The following is a 24398-nucleotide window of genomic DNA, read 5'->3' on the forward strand; positions in this document are numbered from 1 at the left end:
TGGACGCGGAAAGCAGGATCACTGCCCACTGCGCCACTCGGCTGTAAGTTACGTAACGTTATCAAACGAAGTTACAGCAAATACTTAATCGTTCAATACTGTGCTAATTTGGTTGGATACTTAAAATGAACTAAATGGACAGTTCTAAAAGTGCACGTCGTATTCTGATTCATTAGGACGTCATTTATTTTTTACCTGTCAGTTTAGTTTAATCTAGCCTGGTTCCAGATTCTTTTGCGCGTCTGTATGTTCGGAATCCAGCACAGCTTACAAATAAATTGACTACATTTCCTAGACTGTAACGGCTTCGCGTTTAACTGAACTTACGCGGTGTTATATTATTAGATATTTCATCAAAAGTGTTACAGAATCACGATCACGATCTATTATGTATTGTTAGATTATCAATAGGCGATATCTTGTGTAGGATTTGTGTGTAACCAAATTAGCACCATCATCTTCGTGTTGCACATTAAAAATGGATAGTTGGTAATTAAAATTATACGGTACATATTCAAAATTCAGGTACATATAAAATGGCACTGGGTTAAAAAGTAGTAGTGTAGTTCGTAACTTACAATCTTAATAATAAAATGTATTAGTTTTCATTGAAAAGAGGTAGGTAAATTTTACGTTATGTTTAAGTGGCAGTTTAACCAATATGAATTCATTAGACTATGATGCTGCGAGTTTACAAGTGCAGCAAAACTGTATTTTTCTATTTCAATTTCTCGAAAAAAATCATTGGCGTTTCATATTAATAATTGCCATTTATGCACTGTATACTTACTTACCTTTTTTCACTCACAACATCATTGTTGGTAACCCAGCCTTAAAAAAAAAGTAGAGAGCATAAACTTGGCACACGTAGCTTATTTAGCTAAAACGATCACAAAAACCATACAAACATACATCTAAGCGTTAGGCTACATCTACATAACAGACATAATACGAGAAAAATTATTGAGATCAACTCTATCTATATTTATAAAATAACGCTCAACGTATTTTGTTTTATTTATTTTATGTAAAATAGAACGAAAAAGGAATTCTCTAATACGAACAATTGTCTTTTGAGTCTCACATGCTTCCGTTTTCGTTCCGTACCATCTTCCACCAATCGTAAAAGAAAAAAGTAAAGTGTATAGCGGGCGGCGAAACGAGACAGTGGGCAGTATATGCCCCTTATTTTGTAAAATAGAGGTGGAACTATGTATGGAAAATAGAATACGTATTATTATTGAAGTAACTTTGTACGCGCGACGTTATTATTTCAATAATCTGGACATAGCCAACTTGGTGAGGCCGCGACACTTTAATTTTTGTGAATATCCCCGATATTCAATGAGTCTAAGTCAATGATCAATATATTTATCAATACACATTACTTAGCGCAACAAAACGTTTGGAGTGCTTACAATATGGAATTCACATGCGTTAACTTAGTGTAGTAATAAAGTTTGGAATGAAAAAAGATTCGATTGTTTCTAGAGTCCCTGTAGATACATTTTGATATTAATCTATTTAACTCACTTCAAATCACATTCACTGATAGCGCTTCAACTCTGGAAATACTTCTAGTAGAACTAGTTCAAAGATTTCCTGTAAGAAAGAAAAAAAAATTTCAGAAATATTCAATAAAAATATTATATTAATTTGCGTTGCAGTTTTGGTGAGACTTTGATTGTACAGTTTATTATCCTCAATATCAATAAATAAAAACAGGAGAATAAGCTATACGTAGTTACATAATATAATATTCTCTAAGAAAAACATTGAATAACTGAAAAAAATCATACAGAAATGTTATCATCATTGCAATTTCAAAAACTAATCTGTTTCTACAAAGTTTTTGCTATAACATATATCAAGAGTCATTTATTTTCTTTTGTGAGGTTTAGTTTTACCAAATTTGATTGCGAACTCGATTTCGTTTTTGATTTTATTTGATTTCATCTTTAGGCTTAAAAAATATCAATATATCGATGATCTAATTAAAAGTTCGGCATGAACACATCGCTGTCACACTCCGTCGCGTAGTATCAACCGTGAATTGATTAGTTAAAGGACGTGACAGTTTTAGCGAAGAACAATTTAAGAGCGTGCCCACATTTCACCTAATTTTAGAATGGTGTGTGATATCTGTACGATATCGGTGGGAGTGTAAATTTGCGGAAGAATTCGCTGGCCCTGACGCCGTTTAACGTCTTACAGACTGATTTAAACGTTGTGCGGAGAAGTTGTTTAAAGAGTTCTACAGTATCTTTGCAAGATAAAAATACACTAAATTCATCTAAACGGGCAATTAATTTAAAATGTAAACGTACATCAACTATATATATATTTTTTTTTATAATTCGTGATGCCAATTCTTTTTAGTGCTGTGGCATTTCAAAAGACAGTTTTGAATAAATATGCAACATGTGATGGGAACTTTGCAGAAATAGTGGAGGAAGTGCTCAAAAAAATTACAAAACGCAATCATAAAATGACTTACTTACATGGAAAATACTTATTTCACTATGTGATTGAAAGTGAATATTTGTACTTCTGTGTCACTGACAAGGTGTGTATTTCAAATATCTTTTATATTCGAACTTTTTGTGAATATTAGTTGAATATACAGTACTTTATGAGACAAAGCTCGCCTGGGGAAGTATTACAGCCATGATTATTTCTGACGCCAAGCAGCATTGTCAGAATGCTGCGTTCCGGTCTGAAGGATGTGGTTGCCGGCTTAGGGGGCTAAACCGTATGTTTAGACATAATGGTCACAGAACGTGTTCCTTGCATGCCCTGCGACATGTTTCTCTGTCTCTAGGCGATGGTTTTCCAGTTGCCATCAGGTGAGCCATCTGCTTGTTCCATCAATTATTACTAATAATAAAAAATAATATAAACAAGGCTAGTTGAAATTATGATAAAGATAATACATGTTTTAGATCACCATTTTTCCTGAGGTCAAACTTCTTAATAATTCATTGTGCAGAATTTCCAATAAGTACGCAGTGACAACCGTAAGATCAGCTGTGTTTATATTTACGGACAAACAGTTTTAACACTATATAAAGAATTTTTGTGATAATATCATTAATTAAAAGTTGGAAAAAACCAAATGACGGCATGTCTAAATAAACCTAAATTCTTATTAAAACGTCACGAATCAAAACTAGATAGCGATAATATTAGATTTGTGGTTTTAATCAAAATAAATTTCAGTGGATATTGCGTGGGGTTGTCCAATACGAGAATTTTGGCTGAATTCCATGTTGAAGCGTTATTATTATTTATGGTGTACATTAAACCTACATAATAGTTTGTATTCGAGATAATAATAACAACCCAACCCAAATGGTATACTTAAGAATTACTTATGAATGAAATTACATCTTCTATATAGATCGCAAGCGACGGACCGCCCTTCTATAACTCCCTTAATCAACTGCTGCAACAGCATGCCGCGTCTAGGCCACGACCAAAATTTTATGCCGGCCCAGACAGAAACCGGTTTAGCAATTAATAACTAAACCGGAAATCGAACCTATGGCTGTCTACACTCTACTACTAAGTACATTACAAATAAATTAATAGATCAAAAAAACTAAAAACACGCTTGGTATAAAAAACCAAACTAATTTCTACCTTTAAGTTTAGTTTAGTTTATTTATTAAAGGGTGATTTTTAGTTTTTCTTAAACTATTATTTTTAAAAACCAATATTATCGATTATAGATTTAAATTAACAAAAATTTTATTTTGCAAATTGAAAAATGGAATTTCCTTATCAAATTAGTGTATTGCCATCGGTCCTCTATATATCTACAAAGTTCGAACGAAATCCGACCAACTATACTGGTGAAGCTAAAATAAAGCATAAAACCTAAGGAGTTCATAAATGTTTTTACACGAGGTATTATTAAAAACCATTTAAAACACCATTTCTTATTTTAAGCTTTGTCAACGATCAAGAGCATTCCTTTTTTTGAACGAAATTAAACGGCGCTTCGAAAATAACAAGGTCGACTTTACGTGCACTCTTGCGGAGCAGATGTATTGCTACAATGAGGATTCCAGCAAAATAATAATAAGAAATGGAGAATTAGATGAAGTTAATAAAATTGGCGTTGATAGCAGCGGTAAGTAGTTGATCTATACTAATAAATAATAAAGCTGAAGAATTTGTTTCTTTGTTTTAAACGCGACCATCTAAACATAGGAATTTCGGGTATGAATTTCTAAGTTTTGTTGCATACACGAGTTTCTATAGGTATATACTCGTAGTTGATCGATGTCTATTAGTGCAAATACTGTTAAACACCGCGAAACCCACACGGGCGTGAGGTACTTACGGCTACGCAATATTTCACGCTTCCTCTGTGTTTTTGACGTAACTTTAGACAGTCTTGTCCGTGTAAGCGAGCCACCATCGCTGTTTCTGTACTACAGTTACTTTCTCACGACTTATGTGTCCCTGGTACTTTGTCTCCTCTCACAACTTTATTCCTATTCTCGAATTTGCCCGTTGTCCATTAAAAATCCACTTCCTCCAGTTTCCTAAGTATTTAGTTTTTTGTTTGTTCTTTCTTTATGCTCTAACTAAGCAACCAATCAACTTGATTTTTATAATAAACGCGGGCATAAGCAAGTAGATTATAGTGTGAAGATTGAGAGAACAGCTGATACAAGTTTATATGGGATTAAACTTCTTAGGATATTTATTTATTTATTTATTCCCATCTTACATTTTTGTCATTACAGGAAAAAGTTATCCTAATACGACAATGCAGCATGTTATGTAAATTATAATAATATATATGAATAGGCCCAAGAAGTCGCGGGATACCGCTAGTCCTAAACTTAATAGTTGATTACAAATAGTTAGTAGTTGATAGCTGCTTACAAAATTTACTTCATTAACAGGCATAAAACGAGTAATTATATCTAAATGGCAATTATGTTATTTTGCAGAGAGCATAATTGGCGAGAAGTTACTTGTGGTCAGTAATGAAAACCATCCATGTTACTCGGTAAGTACCAACTTCGAAAAAAAATTGTGTCACATATAATTGCTTTATTATTGTCATTTAAATGTATCAAAGGAACATCATTATCATCATATCAACCAACGGAAGTTCACTGGCGGATATAGGTATTCATCTACTTCTGCATGTCTCTTTTTGTCATGATCGCTGCACTATCTGACGTTACAGGGTCACTATTCAATATGAGGGGGATGGGCAATAACATTGTCCATCGGTTTCTCTGAACTATAACCCATCCATTGTTACTATAGCTTATCTGTAACTCTCTTCTACGAATCTCCTCATGTCTTTGTTGAGCACGCAGAGAGGCTCTGAGCATAACTTTATCTTTCGCCTGCCGAGTGAGCCTCAGACCCTTATTATAAATGCCATAGCTCAACTGCCACACTGGTCTTGTTACTGGTAGGTTTCGACTAAAGATCGCAAGGTCCTGGGTCTGATTTCAGTTGACTTATTTCCATTGAAACTTCCTTAATTTTAGTTCTTAACTGTCTTCATCTATAAACAACACCGGCTCAACTCAAATTAAAGGATTGTAATCGTTGATTTATAATCACCATATCAACCCATTACCGGCCCACTACAAAGCACGGGTCTCCTCCCACAGTGAGAAGGGATTAGGCTGCAGTCCACCACGTGGATTGGTGGAGGATTCTAAGGTACACAGGTTTCCTTACGATGTTTTCCTTCGCCGTAGAAGCAATTGTTATAATATTATGCGATAAATAGTGTCGTTTGTGGTGTTTACGTGACTTTAATTTGGGCGGTGCCGATGTTGAGTGGATATGGTGTGGGAAGGTCAAAACGTGGCTGGGCTGAAAATACCAAAATATAAAAAAATTTCCCAGACCTATGTTCATACACGTATTTAAGTCGTACGAGCTTAAGTTTTATTTCCAATCGATTTTCCTCCCCGACCTCCCTGTGTTAACGCTGTGAATTTAAGTTAGAGGTCTCGGGTTCGAATCCCGGCAGATGGGATTTCGGAATTTACAATTTCTGATTTTTTATTTTAAATTTTTTCTGGTCTGGTCTGGTGGGTTTGGCCGTAGCTAGTTAGCTAAGACGTGCCGCTAAGCGATTTAGTGTTCCGGTCCGATGTAACCAAAACAATTAGAGGTATGAGTACCAAACGCTCTAAAAGGTTAGCCCGTTACCATCTTAAACTGCATCACCACGTGAGGTTACAGCCAAGGGTTAACTTGTAGTAGAATAACAAAATATTTATTTCAGTAATTTTAATAGAGTAATAATTTATTTTCAGACTTTATCCTACTGCAAGGCAAGGCCTGAAAAAGTAGTAATATCATTCAAAGAATCGAAAAGGAATATTTTTGTAGTAGCTTCACTTATGATTATAGCAATATCATTAATGTTTGTATTCAGTCCACTCTCGATTGCCTTTGTAAGCATTGTTTTTATACTGTATTCTATAGTAACTTAAAATGTGTCCTACGGATCTTAACATACGGACTGCATTTGAACTTCGTTGCAGTTGAACTGCAATGAAACTGATAACCAATTGGCTGTACGCTTGCAGTCTGGTAGAGTGCACAACACAGTAGTAGTAAGTATAAACGGGCTGGCATTTGAGAATAGATTTATAAAAAGTGATCGATTACGTGTTACCTAATTCGCACGCGCGTATATTGTGTGAAAGGGATAGCATGATCTCGATCGCCTTGTATGAACCTATTCTTTAATGGCGCAGGCTAAACAGGTTGCTTAATACCATCACTTAAAGCTGTATTATTTGAATATTATTTAATAATTGTTTAAATACTTATTTTAGGGAAAACAAGTGTGTCATGTAAAACTGTTATTTGAAAATAATATTACTTTAGGAGGAGAGATTAAGACCACCTCTTAATCTGCATACAATCTCGTACAGGATGATTATGTACTTGAATGTACTTTGTACAAAGTGTGACTGTACTTTGTTGTGTAAAGACATACAAAGCAGCACGTTTATTATAAAATACCAGGATCCAATTGGACGACTTATTTGTAATGCACGACGAATGATGAACAGTTATTATAATGTAACAATGGAATATAATGGTGTTTTTTTTATCAACAGTCTTATAACCCTTTTGTAGTCGTCATATAGTCGTAACTACATAGAGTGAACAGGACTATATACTTTAACCTACGATGTTATGGTTCATGAAAATTGATCGTGCGCTATTAAAGTATGTATAACGACGACTTTCTTCAAGATTAAAGGTGTAGGTACATCATTTGATACATTCTTAAGCAGTCTCAGTGCATATTATCAGCCACAGCCATTGTTACGATTATGTGTTTATTGTTCAATAAAACATGGGTACAACTAACATTACTCTTATATTTCACATATTATACAGAAATCAACTGTCCCTAAGCTAGGTACAACCGTGTGTTATAGGCGACGCTCTCCTTATAAATATGGCTCGTTTAAACAAACAAAAGATGTAATTCGCAGGCAAGACTGGTAATCGAAATTAAAGTTACAATTTTCATATTTACAATATTTTGAACATTTTGTTATACCAATCGTGTGTGTGTTCTCTGTGGGGGTGTGGGTGTTTGTGTGTGTGAGTGTGTTTGTGTGTGTGTATGTGTGTGTGTTTTTGTGTATAAGTATGTGTGTGTGTATGTGTGTTTCTGTCTAAGTGGGTATCTCTGAGGGTGTGTGTGTCTAAGTATCTGAGTTACGTGTGTGTATGTATGTGTCACTGTGTGTTTGTGTTTGTCTGTGTGTGTGTGTCTGTGGTTTGTGTGTGTTCTCGGCCAGCAGTTGTTTACATTAAAACTAACAACTTTTGTTTTCATGTTGTTAGTTCGTTTCACACTGTCATGTCACTTAACATAAATAACATGATTTATTAATATTTTTGTGAGAAAAAATATTCAAAATATCTGATAAGGATGATTCTACTAACTTATTTTTTTATATAATAATTTTTAATTATATAGCCGAGTGGCTATGGCCAGAGTTAGATAGCGCGGTGCATTCTAACTTTGAGGAATTATGTGCGTTTTTAAGAAAAACATCCTGAGGAAGCCTGCATACCTGCGAGTTCTCCATAACGTTCTTAACAGCATGATAAGTCTTTTAATCAGGCACGTAGCCAGCGTGGTGGACTACTGCCTTAATCCTGTTAGTGAAGAAAGAATATTCGTGCCATTTAGCTTGGCCGGTAAGATGTTAGTGATGATGAATTAGATTGGTCATTAAATTCGGGCGTTAGTGGATCGATGCGTGGGATATGCTTTTTACTTACATAGAACAGTTGTTTGTTGTGCGTGGGATGTTGCAGCGTCGTGAACAGTTTGTGGGCGCCTCGGGCGGCCGCGTGAGCACCCACTAAGGAAGATAATGTCCCGACCACTGCCTCGCTTAGTTGCTGTAGCGCTAATGTGCGCGTGTGTTCTGAGGATCAAAGATAATACTGTTTATCTACTCCCACGCTTTAAATCCTCATAAAAGATTAGTTTCTGTAGCGCTAATGTGCGCGTGTGTTCTGAGGATCAAAGGTAATACTGTTTATCTACTCCCACGCTTTAAATCCTCATAAAAGATTAGTTGCTGTAGCGCTAATGTGCGCGTGTGTTCTGAGGATCAAAGGTAATACTGTTTATCTACTCCCAAGCTTTAAATCCTCATAAAAGATTAGTTTCTGTAGCGCTAATGTGCGCGTGTGTTCTGAGGATCAAAGGTAATACTGTTTATCTACTCCCACGCTTTAAATCCTCATAAAAGATTAGTTGCTGTAGCGCTAATGTGCGCGTGTGTTCTGAGGATCAAAGATAATACTATTTATCTACTCCTACGCATTAAATCGTCTATAAAAGATGTTGAAACAGTTATCTTTTTGCTAACATTAAAACATCCAAAGTCTTAATAACCATGATATCATCCAAACAGATGATAAAATTTTGTTTTGAATTGCATAATAACACTCCAAAGTTATTTCGATCTCTTCTGGTATCTGTAGGAATTAATAAAAAACCTTTGTGTGTATGACAAATGCGCGTGTATAATAAACAGAACGCCGCGTGCCTTAAAAAAAAGTAGGTTATTCGAATTCCCGCCATTTGTTCCACGACCCAAATCTTTTATAGTGGATTTATAAGTAAAATCTTGTATGCAACTGCTGATAATTAGGCATTAAAACACTCATGTGATAGTATATCCCACATTCGTGTTTTGATACCCATTACTATACAATAGTTGCATAAATAATCTTCAAATATTCATAATTCAAAATTCATTTGATAGGTTATATTAGTAGGCCTAGTTTGAAAGCACTTTTGAAACCTCACGTCAGTCTGTTTGTAGTGACTCTACCACCGGCTCGGAAGGCAGATTCTACAGAGGAGAGCCGGCAAGAAACTCTGCAGTTTTACTCTTTTTCAACAGCATTTTACAGTTGGAAAATTTAGAAATAGAAGATTCAAAAAATATAAAATTCCAAAGATTCTTTAAAATTTCTATATTGTAAGAGATGAGAGCGAATTCTTGACGGGATTTGAAGTTGAGTTTTGGACTAAGTGTCTGATTGTAAATAGTTTTGTTGGCTTACCTTTATCTCTAATATTCCTATTGGTAAAAGTTTCGCTGAGCACACCGCCCGGCCACCAGGACTTCAATACAATGCTAATATAATAATGCAGCATCTGCTCCGAGAACAGCCACGATATTGTCTCTTTGATTTGCCTGTCATAAGATAAAAAAAAACATCTTTATCTGACGCTGTATGGTGACGACGGATGATCTGACCGATAGTTAATTTTACATTAGGGTACGCGGTTTTAAATTGCACTGGTAAGTACTACATTTTGTTTAAATAATGTATTCGCTTAGATTAAAAAAAATCGAAGAATAGGATAATACTGTCTAGCATCTTAATTAGATCTAAACAGGTCTAAAAGTAGTGTTGTCTTATTCCCCCTGTATGTCCTGGAAAAGGATAACATTAGTTTTAACGCTGTTACTTAAGAAACAACAAAATTGGTACCATAGTTTACTGAAACTAATGTGAGCCGTAATGTGAAATAGTAAATCACGAGCACGCTTAGCCCATGCTATATATTATATATGCAAAAGACATTTGGGAAAGGATTTAGCTTCTCCTACAGCTTCATCAAGTTGCACGGCGCACAAGAAGAAATAATATCTTAATAATAAACGTGTAAACTTCTCCTATACCCTGTTGCCGTGCTTTGGCAGGTGGACACGTTTTTTATCCCTTGGCAGTGGATATGCAGGAGGCATCTTAGCGCCGGTCGTTTCAGTTGTGTACAGTGGCGTCCTCAGGGTTTATGACCAGGGTATGCATAAAGCAGGTACATCGCATAAAATGGAAAAATTCCCCTCCAATAAGAGTTATATAAAATAATTTGGGTATGCAATGCTTTTGTGCATGTATAAAGTGCACGCCCCTGGTTGTGTAGCCTGGATACTGCGGCGATAAAGTCATACCTGTTGATTGTCCTGCCGTAAGTTATTTGCACGAAAGTGACCAGCGTTTTCCTAAGCCACCGGAATACGCCTCGCATATCGAACACTTCGCTCAGCAACGCGTAAAGTGGTTCTGCTATACTGTCCCGTTCCTCGCCTAGTGGTCCAGCCCCTAAAAATGTATCACTTAGATAATACTAATATTCCCCTTCCCTCACCAACTAAGCGATGGGAGTAAAATGAGCGTTAAGTAATGCCAAAACGAGTTGTTGAACCGGTCGTATTACTGTTAGCGTGTTATACGTGTCTTTGGCAGGACAATGTATGTTAAAGTATGTATTACATTTTTTTATTTGTATTATTTCATTTGTGAAATTTAGTTCATGTATTAGTATGTAGTTATTCGTATGTATTTTTTTTTAATTATGCAAAACCTGCAGTCTGTTATCCTCCCGTTTTCCTTATCCTAAGGTTGCGTGGCAGAGATCGCTTCGAAGCGATAAGGCCGCCTTTTGTATACTGCTTCTGTCTGTGCATACTGCTTCTTCTGTCATTTTTTATTAATTCTTCTTCTGTTTTGGTCAATGTAAGTACACCTACTGCTTAGGTGCGGAAACACCTAAATCGGATGCATAAAAAACGTATCACCAACTCTCAGATGATGTCCAATGACGTTAGGAGCCATCTTAAGTTACGACACCGATTCGGCGGTGAAATGTTTAGAGAACTCGTAAACTGACGCTTTCCAGACGAAAAAAATTATATAAATTAGTTTATAAATTCATACGAAAAATGAAAATATGATAATGCAAACACAAAATGTGATATTTTCTCGTATATGTGATATTATTTTTACTCATAGCAAGAATCACAGACAAGTTAGGTTATATGAGTTGCCTAGTAAAAACCGAATGGTTTAAATTAAACGTATCTCTAGGAATCACCATTAAAGAGGCGTTACGTAGGCTTTGCCTCGTTCGTAGTTAGTGAACACGGGCATTAGAGTATCAACTCTATATACACATGTATAAGGTTTTTACTAAAATTTAATAACGTACCCCGCATTGAGCTGTTCATATTTTTACTGGTACCGTCCCCGCCGTTACCATCTAAGTACAGAGAGATTTCATCCTCGTCGGCCGGCAAATGAGTAAATGCTTCTTTCTCTTGTGACGACCTACTTGTCGCGTCGCTACTTGTACTGATTATAAAGAAACAAGTATTAAAACAAATGCAAGTAGAGATTATTTCATAAAAAATCGCCCTGTAAAAATATTAAAACAAAAGAAGCAACATTTATTATTTTTGTTACCGTTCTAAAGTCTTACGTAAATGCCATCATGAGGAAATTTTCTAAAAATGTCGAAGTGTACAGATAAATGCATCTGCATGGTATTTGAAATGGAGAGAATCTGATTTTAATTTAGGTAAACATTTACGCATTAGTGATTTTGACAAATCCAAAAAAAAACGACTTTAAATTTAAAATTAAAGACGTACCTTTTAAATAAAGTAGAAAAGGAAAATTTATTCTTCTTTGGTAAATCGCCTTGCTTCATGTATTCCGAACTTGGATTTAGGAACGTGTATAAAGCCTCACTCTGGTTTAATCTATCGTCTTCTAATACGAACTGAAATTTGGAAGGGTTTTTTAAGACTATATATATCTAATAGGGTGGCGCAAAAAAAACGACCATTTTTTTTTTTTGAGTCTCGGATGCAAAAATGTTAGTTTTTGATGTTTTAAGAGCCCTCTCCAAAGGACAGCTCAAAAAAAAATTTTTAAGAGGTCACTCCAAATTTTTTTAAATTTCGAAAAACGTCGAAAATAGAATTTTTTTTTTTTAATTTTTTTTCTCGTTACGGTATAATTTTATAGACCAAAAAAAAATAAGTTTCTGAAAGTTTCAGTTAAAAATTTTAATTTTGAAAGGTCGCTCATAATTTTTTTAAATTTATTAGTAAATGACTTTAGATTTTTTCGAGTGACCTTTTAATATTAAAATTAAAATTCCGGCCATTTTTTTTCCTTTATTTAGTACAATAATCTATAAAAATACACCACGAGATGAACTAAAAATCAAGGATAACAAAAAAAACACAATTTTTTTCTAATCTTATCATTTTATTTAATCAACTACATTTTTTTAAATTAAAAAAAATTATGAGCGACCTTTCAATATTAAAATTTTTAACTGAAACTTTCAGAAACTTATTTTTTTTTGGTCTATAAAATTATACCGTAACGAGAAAAAAAATTAAAAAAAAAAAAAAATAGATTTTCGACGATTTTCGAAATTTAAAAAAATTTGGAGTGACCTCTTAAAAATTTTTTTTTGAGCTGTCCTTTGGAGAGGGCTCTTAAAACATCAAAAACTAACATTTTTTCATCCGAGACTCAAAAAAAAAAAATAGTCGTTTTTTTTGCGCCACCCTAATATCTAAGTTATTTTTTTTATTTCTATCATTCATTATTTCTTAGCGTCCGGCTTTTGAACATCGGCACGGTTTGATCGGAGCATCATGATCTGATGTTCCGATGAAAATAAAGAAGGGGGAGCCATTGTACCTACAAAGGCCGGCCGATTGGCGCAGTTTGCAGCGACCCTGCTTTCTGAGTCCAAGGCCGTGGGTTCGATTCCCACAACTGGAAAATGTTTGTGTGATGAGCATGAATGTTTTTCAGTGTCTGGGTGTTTATATGTATATTCTAAGTATTTATGTATATTATATATAAAAAATATTCATCAGTCATCTTAGTACCCATAACACAAGTTACGCTTAAATTGGGGCTAGATGGCGATGTGTGTATTGTCGTAATATATTTATTTATTATTTATTTATATAAAGGCCCTATAGCTAAGTACCTAAGTAGTAGTGGAGCTGTGACATAGCTCGTCCTGAGAAGCACTACTGCCATGCTGATTTCTGCAAGCATCTGCTAGGTCCGTCAATTATAGCTATAAAAATAACTTCATTATCTTTTGATGTATAAGCAGTAAATATTCTGAAGGAACTTGAGAACAAATGGTCCCGAGAATGATGGACCAGGAAATAATATTAAAAAAAAAAACTTGGACACCTGAAACGAATAGCGGAGAACAAATATCGTTTGAACTAATTAACCTGTCCATAAATCCCCCGATTGCATCATTACGCATATAGGATAGGCGGCGGTAATTCCACAGACTCGAAAAGTTGTTTAAGCCAGTGAAGTAAGTACATGATACTTAAAGATATAATGAATGATGGAATAAAATACTCACTTCTAAATATTTTTGAATTAAAATCTTAGCTTTTTCTAGGGAATTCCTGTCATTCTTGCCAAATATAAACTTAAATGAATTTGACGGTAGTTCTAAATTTTTTAACTCTGAACACATAGGCCTTAATTTTCGATGTAGCTCCTGAAAGAGATATAGTTTTATTTTTTTCACATGGCAAAATTGCAAAATCCACTTCAAGTCTACCCGTCCTCCTACCCACAGATGCCGAAATTTCGATTATGTATTTATACATCGCGGTTGATAGCCGCGAGTAGGTTTCGACTTCAGGTTCGGGGGGCCGAGTTCGAATCCCAGCCGCCCAACCTCTAACTTTTCTTAGCTATGTACGGTGAAGAAAAACGTCGTGAGGAGCCCTGCATTCCTGATAGCTCTCCATTATGCTCTCAAAGGTGTGTGGAGTCCACAAATCCACACTTCGGGCCAGCGTGGTGGACTACGTCCTTAACCCCTTCTCATTGTGGGAGAAGTCCCGTGGCCTATAGTGAGCCGATAATCAGTTTATATGATGATGATCTTAAACAATCTTTACCAGTAATCATTAGTGCCATCTATTAGGAAACACTGTAGTTTATTTTTATTATCCAAAGGGATCGATTCAATCGATCAATATTTCGAATTATAAATATTATGCCGTAAATGTTACATTATTGATTTAATAAAGGTGGGTTTGTTATTATTTGAATATAGTATTTATTTCAAAAGATCTGATGAAAAATCTAAATTCCTATTGTGCAGATTCGTTGAGTGTATTTAGCGTATAAACTTTACTTACTTTTCGGATGAACTTTTCGTAAGTATATTTGTAACTGTACGTACTTGTACCATCGCTAAAAGCGGTATAATTACTATACAATACAATATTAAATTGTTGAAGTTTTCATTTAGAATTTTAATCCTAATTCAAGGGACATCAAGGTATGTAATAACTGTCTTTTTTAAAATTATACTGCTTCAGGCCATGGGCTTAACCCCTCTGGTAATTAAAAAAATAGTTTCTTTGATATGAGAAAAGAACATCACGGGAAATTAGAAATGCTTCGCGTACGAAGTTGCGGACAACTAGTGTTTTATACCTGTAACAACTTGGAATACCTGAAATTCATTCAGGGTCCTCAGTAAAACCCAACCGGTGGATATTTGTTCGGGTTTCTCATCATTAGTCGGCTCCTGTTCCGCCATGTGCACTACTATTACAAATTGTGGTGGCTTCGATTCGTCTATAACCTATAATATAAAAAATACAATTCAACTGCAAGATATTAATGTTTGCTATTTTTAAGAAAAAAGCGCTATGCTTTATGGGCAATATTAATAAAGCCGAAATAGTTATAGTTCACGCTCTTAAATTGAAAGGTGCTGTCAATAGACATGATGACAGTAACAAAGAATCGCTTAAATATTGTCTTTATCTAATGATATATGATGAATGTATCATGAAAACGTTTTTTTATGTATATTCGAATTGAGATTGGTATTTATTTCTTTTCAATAAATAAAACTGCAAAATCTAGCGATGACGCCGTGAGATGTGAAAGCAGATTTCGAAATTATGACGTCACGTCTATATAACCATAATATTGTACCGGTTGAACTTCGAAAATGCGATGCTAAGTTATTTCTTATGAATAAACTTTAGCTATTGATCAAAGACTTATTAAAGCTCTAATTTGCCAATGACGTGACAAGTGCGGCCGTAACACCTGGCGAGCGTTATCGTAGGCAAAATTTTTTTTTTATATAATTTACAATTTCTAGCAATAAAACCTTAAATATCGGCAAAAACAAGATAATTTTTGGCTATAGTAAATACTTCAAAATTTATCATCATGCCTAATGTCAGTGTGACAAAAAATTTACGACTACCGACTATCAGGGTAAAAAGTTCTAAATTTTCTCTGGCCTTGTCTAATGGGAGGCTTCTGCCATAGCTAGTTACCCCTACGGGCAAAGACGTGCCGTTAAGCAATGTAGCGTTCCAGTACGATGTCGCGGTTTATGGGTATGGGTTTTAGCCCGTTACCATCTTAGACTTCTTTATCACTAGCAAACAGGTGAGATTGCAGTCAAGGTTCGAACACAATCATCCATTTTTGGTAATATGTTCCATAGTGTATAAAAACTGTTTCAAATTATTAAAATTTTAATATAATTGTGTTAAGTTTACATAAAGCCGTTTCCCATCTAAGAAGCGTCCAGAATATTTTTAGCCATCTTACCAGCTCGTTAGGAATGTAATGTATGTCTGTGGGTACTACTGCAAACTACAAATTAAACAAACCACTACACATTAGAGCAAAATTGCATACATCCATCCATCCACCCTTCTTTGTATTTTTAATGCCTTTGAAATCATTATACAAAAGCTAGTACCCTACAAAGGGTTTCGTCGCAATCGATTGGTATATACGAGTTAACGGTTATAAAAGTTTGTTAAAAATGCTAACCTCAAAATTGCAAAATGGACTTTTAATCAAGACTTCAGAAAGGTCTCCAGAAGTGTGTTTCGTTGCACGTGTTAATACTTGAGATGCCGATAAGATGGTTAAGATAGAAATAGATAAATACCTCAGCGCTGTGCACAGTAGCCCGCCATCTTCCCAAATGTTCCGCCCAAGTGTCCGTTCTTGCTAAATGCGCTTCGAGCCGCATTTGTTCGCCCGCGAGCCTCTCTACTTCATTCGCGAGCATCGCCAACGCTGGGGATTCCGGCTTCAGAGACGCTCGAAGGGCCGCTAAAGCCTTAACAATGTCCATGAAACAAAGTAAACATTTTTATTTTAAACCATAAGTATCAGGAAGTATATTAAAGCAGTACGAATACACGTGCAAAATGGCACACTCACCCCGATGCACGTTTTAGGAAATAGGGAATTATAGCACTTTATCTATGATAAACCCGATCAACAAATCATAGTTTGTATACTCATTGATAGAGTATTGAAAATAGAATAATGACCTGTATGGAAAAAAAATGAATATTTTTTTTCCATACAGGTCAAAAAAATATTCATTTTTTTCCACTTTCAGCTTGTTGAGACTTTATGAACGTTCACTCTAATTTATTGGTCTAAATTGGCCGGACAAGAGGAAACAAAATTAACAAATCAAAATAACGTTCTAAACTAGATTATTCTTTATTCCCCTCCAACTGGTTCTGGTTCTGGTTTATTCTACTGGTAGGGGCACATAATATGTGCTCCAACCTTACATCAAATTAGTACCTACACTATACAGTAGTACCGGGTGTTGAAGCCTGATAAAATTACAATCACTACCTCTGCTAATAGGTAGATACGAAAATTGGACTTGGGACACATTAACGGTGAAAAACAGAATCTATCATTATCGGATGTCAAAAAAACGTACGCACTTTTCATAAACGCTTCATTTCAATATCAGTAGCTGATACCTACTTCTTCATAATCATTCACAGCCTATTAAAGTCCGAATACTGGGCACAGAGCTCGTATTCATAAGAGAGATGGTTTTAGAGCATAGACCCACCACGCTGCTGTAATACGGCTTATTTACACACTCACAACACAATACCTAACAGTTTGTTTTTTGCCCGAGCCGGAATTCAAAGCCAGGTCCTCGTGATACGCAGTTAAACATGCCAACCAATAGACCAACGCGGCAGGCAGTACTTCAACGGTCTACCTATACCTTTTACCTGAGTCTTATTGTTATGTCGCTCCTGCAACTGGTCTAGTTTTCGTCTCGCGTATGTTGAATGTTCTGTCAGTTGTACGGTACCTGCACTCTCTGCCGACGAAACTGGATCGTTCGAGAGCTGGCGATCTTCAATGGGGGATCGCTCTGAACAAAGCTCTGTAACGAAACATTTAACAATAACCATCAGTTCAGATGGCTGGAAGCTACGAAAGATCTCTTATAGAGAGTAACATATTTGTTCCGTTTGCCACGGACACAAATTGCAAAAACATTATTGCGAGACATGACACCGCGGTTGATCACATCTTGTGAAATTTTTTGCGCGGTCTGGCTGTTCAGCGCGCAACTGCAACCAGCGTTCTTGACACCATTTTTTACCACCAAGTAATAAGTTATAAGTATTATCGTAACATTATTAATAAAAAATTGACTATTCATGATCAATTTCAAAAAATCACCAACATCATCACCAACCACCCAATTGCGGCCCACTTCAGTGCGCGGGTAACTTCCACAATGTGAAGGGTTTAAGTTTAGTCCACCACGCTGGCCCAGTGCGGTTTGGTGGCCTCCACACGCCTTTGAGAACATTATTGAGAACTCTCAGGTTTCCTCTTTCCTGACAGATTTTCTCAAGATGTTTTCCTTCATCATTGAAGCAAGTGATAAAATATCAATTGCTTGAAACGCACATAACTTAGAAAAGTCAGATGTGCGTGCTGGGATTCGAACTCGGTCCACCGAAAGTTAATACCTAATAGGCTTACCTTTATTAGCCTCTTCGGTAGCCAATTCCGCGATCAAAGCTTTATACTGGTCGCTCAATAGGAACGAATGATAGTATTTCTCTTGAATCGTATCTACCACTATATCTTGAACTTCGTAGAATACTTCCGGTCCCTTATCACCTAAAAGAAATGCCTCCATTCTTTTTCTAGTGTCCTACAATAAATTTCATTTGTTAAGCTAAAATTACTTTAAATGCGTCCGGGTTTTTATGAATAGTGTTCAAAATCAATCAAACGCACACGAAACGAATTTGTTATGAAAGCCCCATAAGATAATATTCTAGCAAAAGCTTCTATTGTATTTACCTAATTTGTGTACTAAATACTTCTTAAAAGATATTTGTAAATGGTAAAGTTTACACTAGGTAGTCTTAATTGTAATCCATTCCTAGAAATTGACAAAAATCTCTTTTTGATTAGTTATCTTTAAACATTTTATATAAATCCCCAATTCATATAGATTTAATTTATTATATTAAGATTTTATTAAGATACATACTTTGTCCACTTTGATTTCTGCGCTAGGTGATCTTATATACGTATAGAACACTTCAGCACCGAGCTGATGCCAGCTGCTTCTCGGACTTTGACGGAGCTCTTCCACAGCCGACCAGAACCCAACTAAGCCTTGCGAGCACAGAGTCTCTAAGAACATCGAGAGATACCGTCGACCAGTAACGCTTTCCATCACTTTGTGGAGTGGCATTGCCTGAAAAGTAGCAAGGATTATTAATAATTGACTATTCATGATCAATTTCAAAAAAACATCATCATATCCACCCAATAGCGGCCCACTCCAGTGCATGGGTGACTTCCACAATGTGCAGTCTTCTCATTCCTAAGGGTGGGTATTCCGTGCCTTGTAGTGGGGCGATAATGGATTGATGCTGATGATGAACTGTACGAAACACTTTTGTTTAGTACCTTGCTATCCGACTCTACAGCTGGGAAAGCACCATCCCAGCCCAACTTTCTCAATGCAGCCTCACATTCTGCTTTAGCTATGGTCAGTTGGTCGATGTACCTCTTCAATTTCTTAGCATCAGCCACTTGTTGACGGCTTACGTTGTGCTGATTATTACTTTTCTCTATGATATCAACGTCGACACCTTTCGCTCTTTTTATATTTTGTAATGTAGTTGCCTGCATGATTTGAGTTACAATGTCGTACCTGAAATAGAAAATATTATCAACAATGGTTATAAAATTCATCCAGACAGACTTTAGGAGTATCTCTAGCTATCTGGAGCAAGCAAGGTTATTTAGTCAACCCTGGCAATACAAAGGGACAATAGCGCCAACTTTTCGGGTACCATGCCTACACGTATGATTAGCATGACTAGATTATTACGTAAATATTTTTCAGAATTTCCCAAGTTATTGATCTATTTTTAGTAACCTGCTAATCTGTTCTTTCGTTTTTCTATAAATCCCGCTGGAAAAGTTCCTTTTTTCGGGATAAAAAGTAACTAAAGTCTTAATTATGTGTACATAGGTAAGAAAGGTTTTTTAAAGACCGCGGGAATGGTTCTTGTAGAAGAATCGAATGAGACTTCATGATGTGGTTAAAGATTTTCACTCTCAGCACCAGGCTGTTCTATATTACCATGATGGAGAAACCATGGAGGACGGGACTCAGTGAGACAACAGAAAATCACTGGCAGAAAATGCACTATAAACAATACAATATTCTACCTCTTAATATGTTAAAGCCAAATTTTGCACTTTTCCTAAATAACTACGTACCTTTATTTAATTTTACCTTCTTTTAATATACGCATTTTTTCAATCCACCAAATATCGAGAGCAATGACTTTTATATCAGTTTTATGAAATGGCCTACTTAATGTAATCTACCTACCTAGTACCTACTACATTATAATAATGTGTGACAAGTCGAAGGTTATCGGTTATCACAGGCCGATTTTAATAAAGCTTATTTTTACTTAAAAAAGTAAGTTATGCTTAGATGTAAAGCACTATTTGTATCAAGAGTTCATTTATAGTTGAGCAAATACTGGGACGTACAGACACGATTGAAATAAGAGGAGTTTGATCTTATCTGAACCATAGTAGTGCGAGCTTTCATACAGTATTGATATAGTAGGTGATACACACCGCGAGTGTCCATAAATTATGCGCTAACAACTGTTATGGAGGAGTTGCGTCCATTTGTCACAAATCACGGTAGCTGACTTTTGTATTACAGGTTTCTCCCCATCAGCTTTTTTAACAAAGAAAAAGTACAAAAAAACGATAACTGTGCATAGATACTAATTTTTGTGTCCGCTACACAGGCATTAAAATTACGAAAATGTATATTAAGGATACGTTAAAAATTTTAACAAATGTCTAAGAAACTAATCAGTCTTAAAATAATAAACTGAAAATTATCGCAGCAGTAAATATGTAACAATTACTCCACGATTCAGTTGGTCGAGTCACTCTCGAGAACTTCAAGCTCCAATAATCATAAGTAACGAAGTAATAGTGTTACATCACTTACCGTAAACGCTTGAGCGTATCAACATTATTGCAGTTATTTATTAGTCGAATGTAGTCCTCAAATGTTTTAGCATATTCATGTGTCCTTACATGCATGGCGTCTACTTCCTTCTGGGCCTCCAAATACTGAATAATTTTTTGATTTATATAATCTGGTTCGGTGACAAGATCTATTGCTGGCTGCAATACTAAAAATATTTCGATAATTTTAAGGTTTAGGAATTATTTACTTCTAGAGATTCAAATACGGAGAAATATGTATTTTAGACAAAGTGATTAGCAATAATACATAAGTATCATTTAGGTATGCAAATAAATTGTTGACAATCAACCCCTAACCCCTACCTAGTTTCGGAAAGCATAGTTATTGCCACATTAATTATTCACTATTAATTAACTTATAACGGTATAACGTATGGGATATATTCTTCCTGGGGATGGGGATTTTTTATTTACATTTCAAACTTTGAATGACATCATTGTTTATATGATGAACTCCCTAACATTTTATATTTTTTTCTAATAAATCTGCGAAAATCCATTAATTTCACGGTTTAACGGCTACTGCTGAACATAGGGGTTTAATAGGGCGTTCAACAATCCACTGGGCACATTGTTCCCAGCGGCTCCCAGCAACGCACTGTCATCTTTCCACCTCGTTGCGGGCCGACCTAAGCTGCGTTTACCGGTCCAGTGTCGCCATTCTAACACCTAAGAACCCATATGTCCATCGGTTCTCCGAGCTATGTGCCCCGCCAATTGCCACTTCAGCTTCGCGACTAGCTGAGCTATGTTAGTACGAATCAAATCAGAAATGAGATCTGTAAAAGAACCACTTTTGATCTCCTCATTTCTGATTTGATCACGTAGAGATGCCTACTCCTAGCATTGCTTTTTCCACCGATCGCCGCGTGAATCTAAGCCTTCTTATAAGACCCATAGTTAGCGACCGCGTTTCATGTCCGTAAGTCAACACGCACCATTCGAAGACTTTGGTCTTCAGGTGTAAAAAAATAACAGATGACTTGGACGCCCACACATCCGGTAAAAAGTTTAAAGTATATTTTTTTAGTGAATTGAGATTATGAGGCGTGCACTTTTTGATTTCCCAATTTTTGTTTTTTTAAGCTGTGCTAGTTAGTTTTTTTGTTTTGTTTGTATATAATACTTATCTAAGAAACTTACAAAAATATTTATGCTCTTAAATAAATTTTTTCTTGGATCTTGCTAAGATCAGTAATGTTATATAATCTATATACAATGAAAAGACTTACAAATATATTATTTAAAACTTTAAAAAATACTAACTTTTGCATGCCAAAATCTCCCTTAACAGATGTGACACTGGTACAAGAGAGTAGCATCGTGGCATCAAGGACATAACAATTAGTTCACTCATTTGACGTAAATAGTGCAACTCAGTGTCACAAGACGTTAGATGAGGAGCTAGAGCAAATACTGGCGGTTGGTTGAGTTCCAATCTGTAAACAATCTATATTTTCAATTATCCTCAGACTAATAATTTTCAATGTACTATAAATATAATATGATTATACACACATCACCATCTAGCCCCAAAGTAAGCATGGCTTGTGTTACAGGAACTAAGATGACTGATGAATATTCTTTTTGTATGAATAATCCAAAACACCCAGACAATAAAAACCATTCACGTACATCACAAACTTTTTCCAGCCTTGGGAATTGAACCCACAGCCTTGGACTCAGAAAGCAGGGTTGCTACCTATCCTGCTCCAAACGGCCATCGAAGTATTATAAATATGCTACTCATTTCTATTTTATGCTGCTTAACTTAAACATAGATATAGATTAGATAGAAATTATAGTTTTTTAATCGAGCCTCAAGGTACAGCAGATTAGCAGAATAGTGGTTGTTCTTTTTTCACATAATAATTTTATTGATATATCAACATTGGAACACTACTGAGCACAGGTATCTTCATAAGAAAGTGGTATCTAATGTTTATAATAAAGCTTATTAGCAGCAGAACTGTCATCCTCTTTGAATTATATTTTTCATTTGATAACTTAAATCTTGAGAAAGGTTATTTGATATAATTCTTATAACCTTTCTGTAGTATACTAAATAATATGTAGCGTGCACAGTGCAATGCTGTGTCTCAGGGTAACATATGAAGAGAATAGCAGTTTAAATGACAGGAAAACTCATTCATCATTCATTCTAAATTTATAGAAATATTTTAAAAATATGATGCTTACGCACAACTCCTAGCAATCCTTATGCGTTCAAAATGTTGTGTTATTTTAGTAACCATATCGTTGGCTAATAGCTTCTCAGCATCCACTTTTAATAATCTTTCATAAAGATTCTGTATAGCATTCCAGATATGCTCCTTGAATTTGTCAATAACTGGTTCTGGTCTGTGGGAGAGCTCCTTTATCCAGCGGGCCACAAAGTCTCTCAAGAAATAGTCAATTAAAAGTTGTATTTGGCTATCCACAGTTCTACCAAAAATGACTGGTAAGTGAGGTTTTTTAGCTGTATACACCCAGTTGTTTTGATCTTCCTAAAAAGTTTAGGGTAAAATAAGTTTCTGAATTCAGTGAGTTAGTATGCAAACCAAATCATCTTTGCTGCAACTGTAGCTGCATATAAATTTGTACCCTGTGTGGCAGTGCATTAGACTTTTGTTCAAATTCTAATGCATTGCCACACAGAATTTGGCTTCAAGTCGGCACTTTCTACATTTTTCTACTTAGATGAAGATTTAATAAATTATGATTTAAAAATAAAAGTGCAAAATCTATTACTTTTAGAAAATTTAAAACGGTTTTGATGGCACTAAGACTTTACATTCACAGGCTATTAATAAATCATGTATCACCAATTAAAAAATATGGACTAGCTTGAGTAAAACTCAGCAACAGGTGTTGCTATTAGTTACTTATTTATTTTGAAGCTGGTTTAGTAGTTCCAGAGATTACTTACAAGATACAAACATGAATATTTCTTTAAAAAGATAAGTATAACATAATATAACAAGTCTTAACATTTCACACAATTAGGAATAACTTAAATATTGGGAACATGCGCGACCCAGATCTACCTGAAACAAAGTTGATTTCAAAAGTCTTGCGTAAAAAAAAATACACTAACCCGTATTGTCGTTTCCAATATCCGACTTTCTTTCTCTATGTTATCCAACAGAAATAGAGAGGTCTGATGCGGGGAAGAAAGCGCAAGATGAGCCCAGAGAGTTAACACAAAAACGCCACACAAAAAACACACACTAAGAAGCGATAAATAAGTTAAACTCCACATCAATGGAAAATAAAAGATCATTGATAAAATAATTGGAACTATTAAATATACGAGCCATTTGAACATGATTACATAGGTAAAGCTGTAAACAGAGAACCTAATGAATGATTTTAAATATTTCGTGAATAATTAATGGTATTTTAAATTCCACATTTTACGGTCGACTCTAGTAGTTTCACATAATGCCTTAATATCGTTATTTTAACTGAAAGTTATGTGTATTTAATTCCGACTTTCAGCCTTTATTTATTGATGTTTTCCTAAGATTTTCCACCTAGCTCCACAGACTATAGATTTTAACAACTCCATCTGTCATGCTTTTTGCAATCGATATTTATTTCAATCGAGACAA

General features: G+C 35.4%; 1 protein-coding gene across 2 annotated transcripts; it reads right to left on the reverse strand.

Moving 5' to 3' along the window:
• LOC120624059 (sorting nexin-25) lies at positions 1-24305 on the reverse strand. Of its 2 annotated transcripts, XM_039890388.1 has the most exons (17): positions 23882-24305; positions 22984-23291; positions 22051-22223; positions 20744-20930; positions 19162-19408; positions 18737-18946; positions 18217-18391; positions 17448-17605; positions 16340-16513; positions 14867-14998; positions 13754-13894; positions 11988-12118; positions 11546-11688; positions 10509-10659; positions 9610-9743; positions 8308-8456; positions 1-1602 (listed from the first exon to the last, which is right to left on the reverse strand). In XM_039890388.1, the coding sequence occupies exons 1-17, from the start codon at positions 24110-24112 to the stop codon at positions 1546-1548; spliced, it is 2901 nt and encodes a 966-aa protein (XP_039746322.1). In that variant the 5' UTR covers positions 24113-24305; the 3' UTR covers positions 1-1545. The 2 variants fall into 2 exon arrangements, with proteins under 2 accessions (XP_039746322.1, XP_039746323.1); XM_039890389.1 differs by lacking the exons at positions 1-1602; positions 8308-8456 and adding an exon at positions 8710-8820.
• Positions 24306-24398: the final 93 nt, after the last annotated feature.

The sequence above is a fragment of the Pararge aegeria genome, chromosome 5, assembly GCF_905163445.1.
Source record: "Pararge aegeria chromosome 5, ilParAegt1.1, whole genome shotgun sequence".
In the NCBI taxonomy this organism is placed as follows: Eukaryota; Metazoa; Arthropoda; class Insecta; order Lepidoptera; family Nymphalidae; genus Pararge; species Pararge aegeria.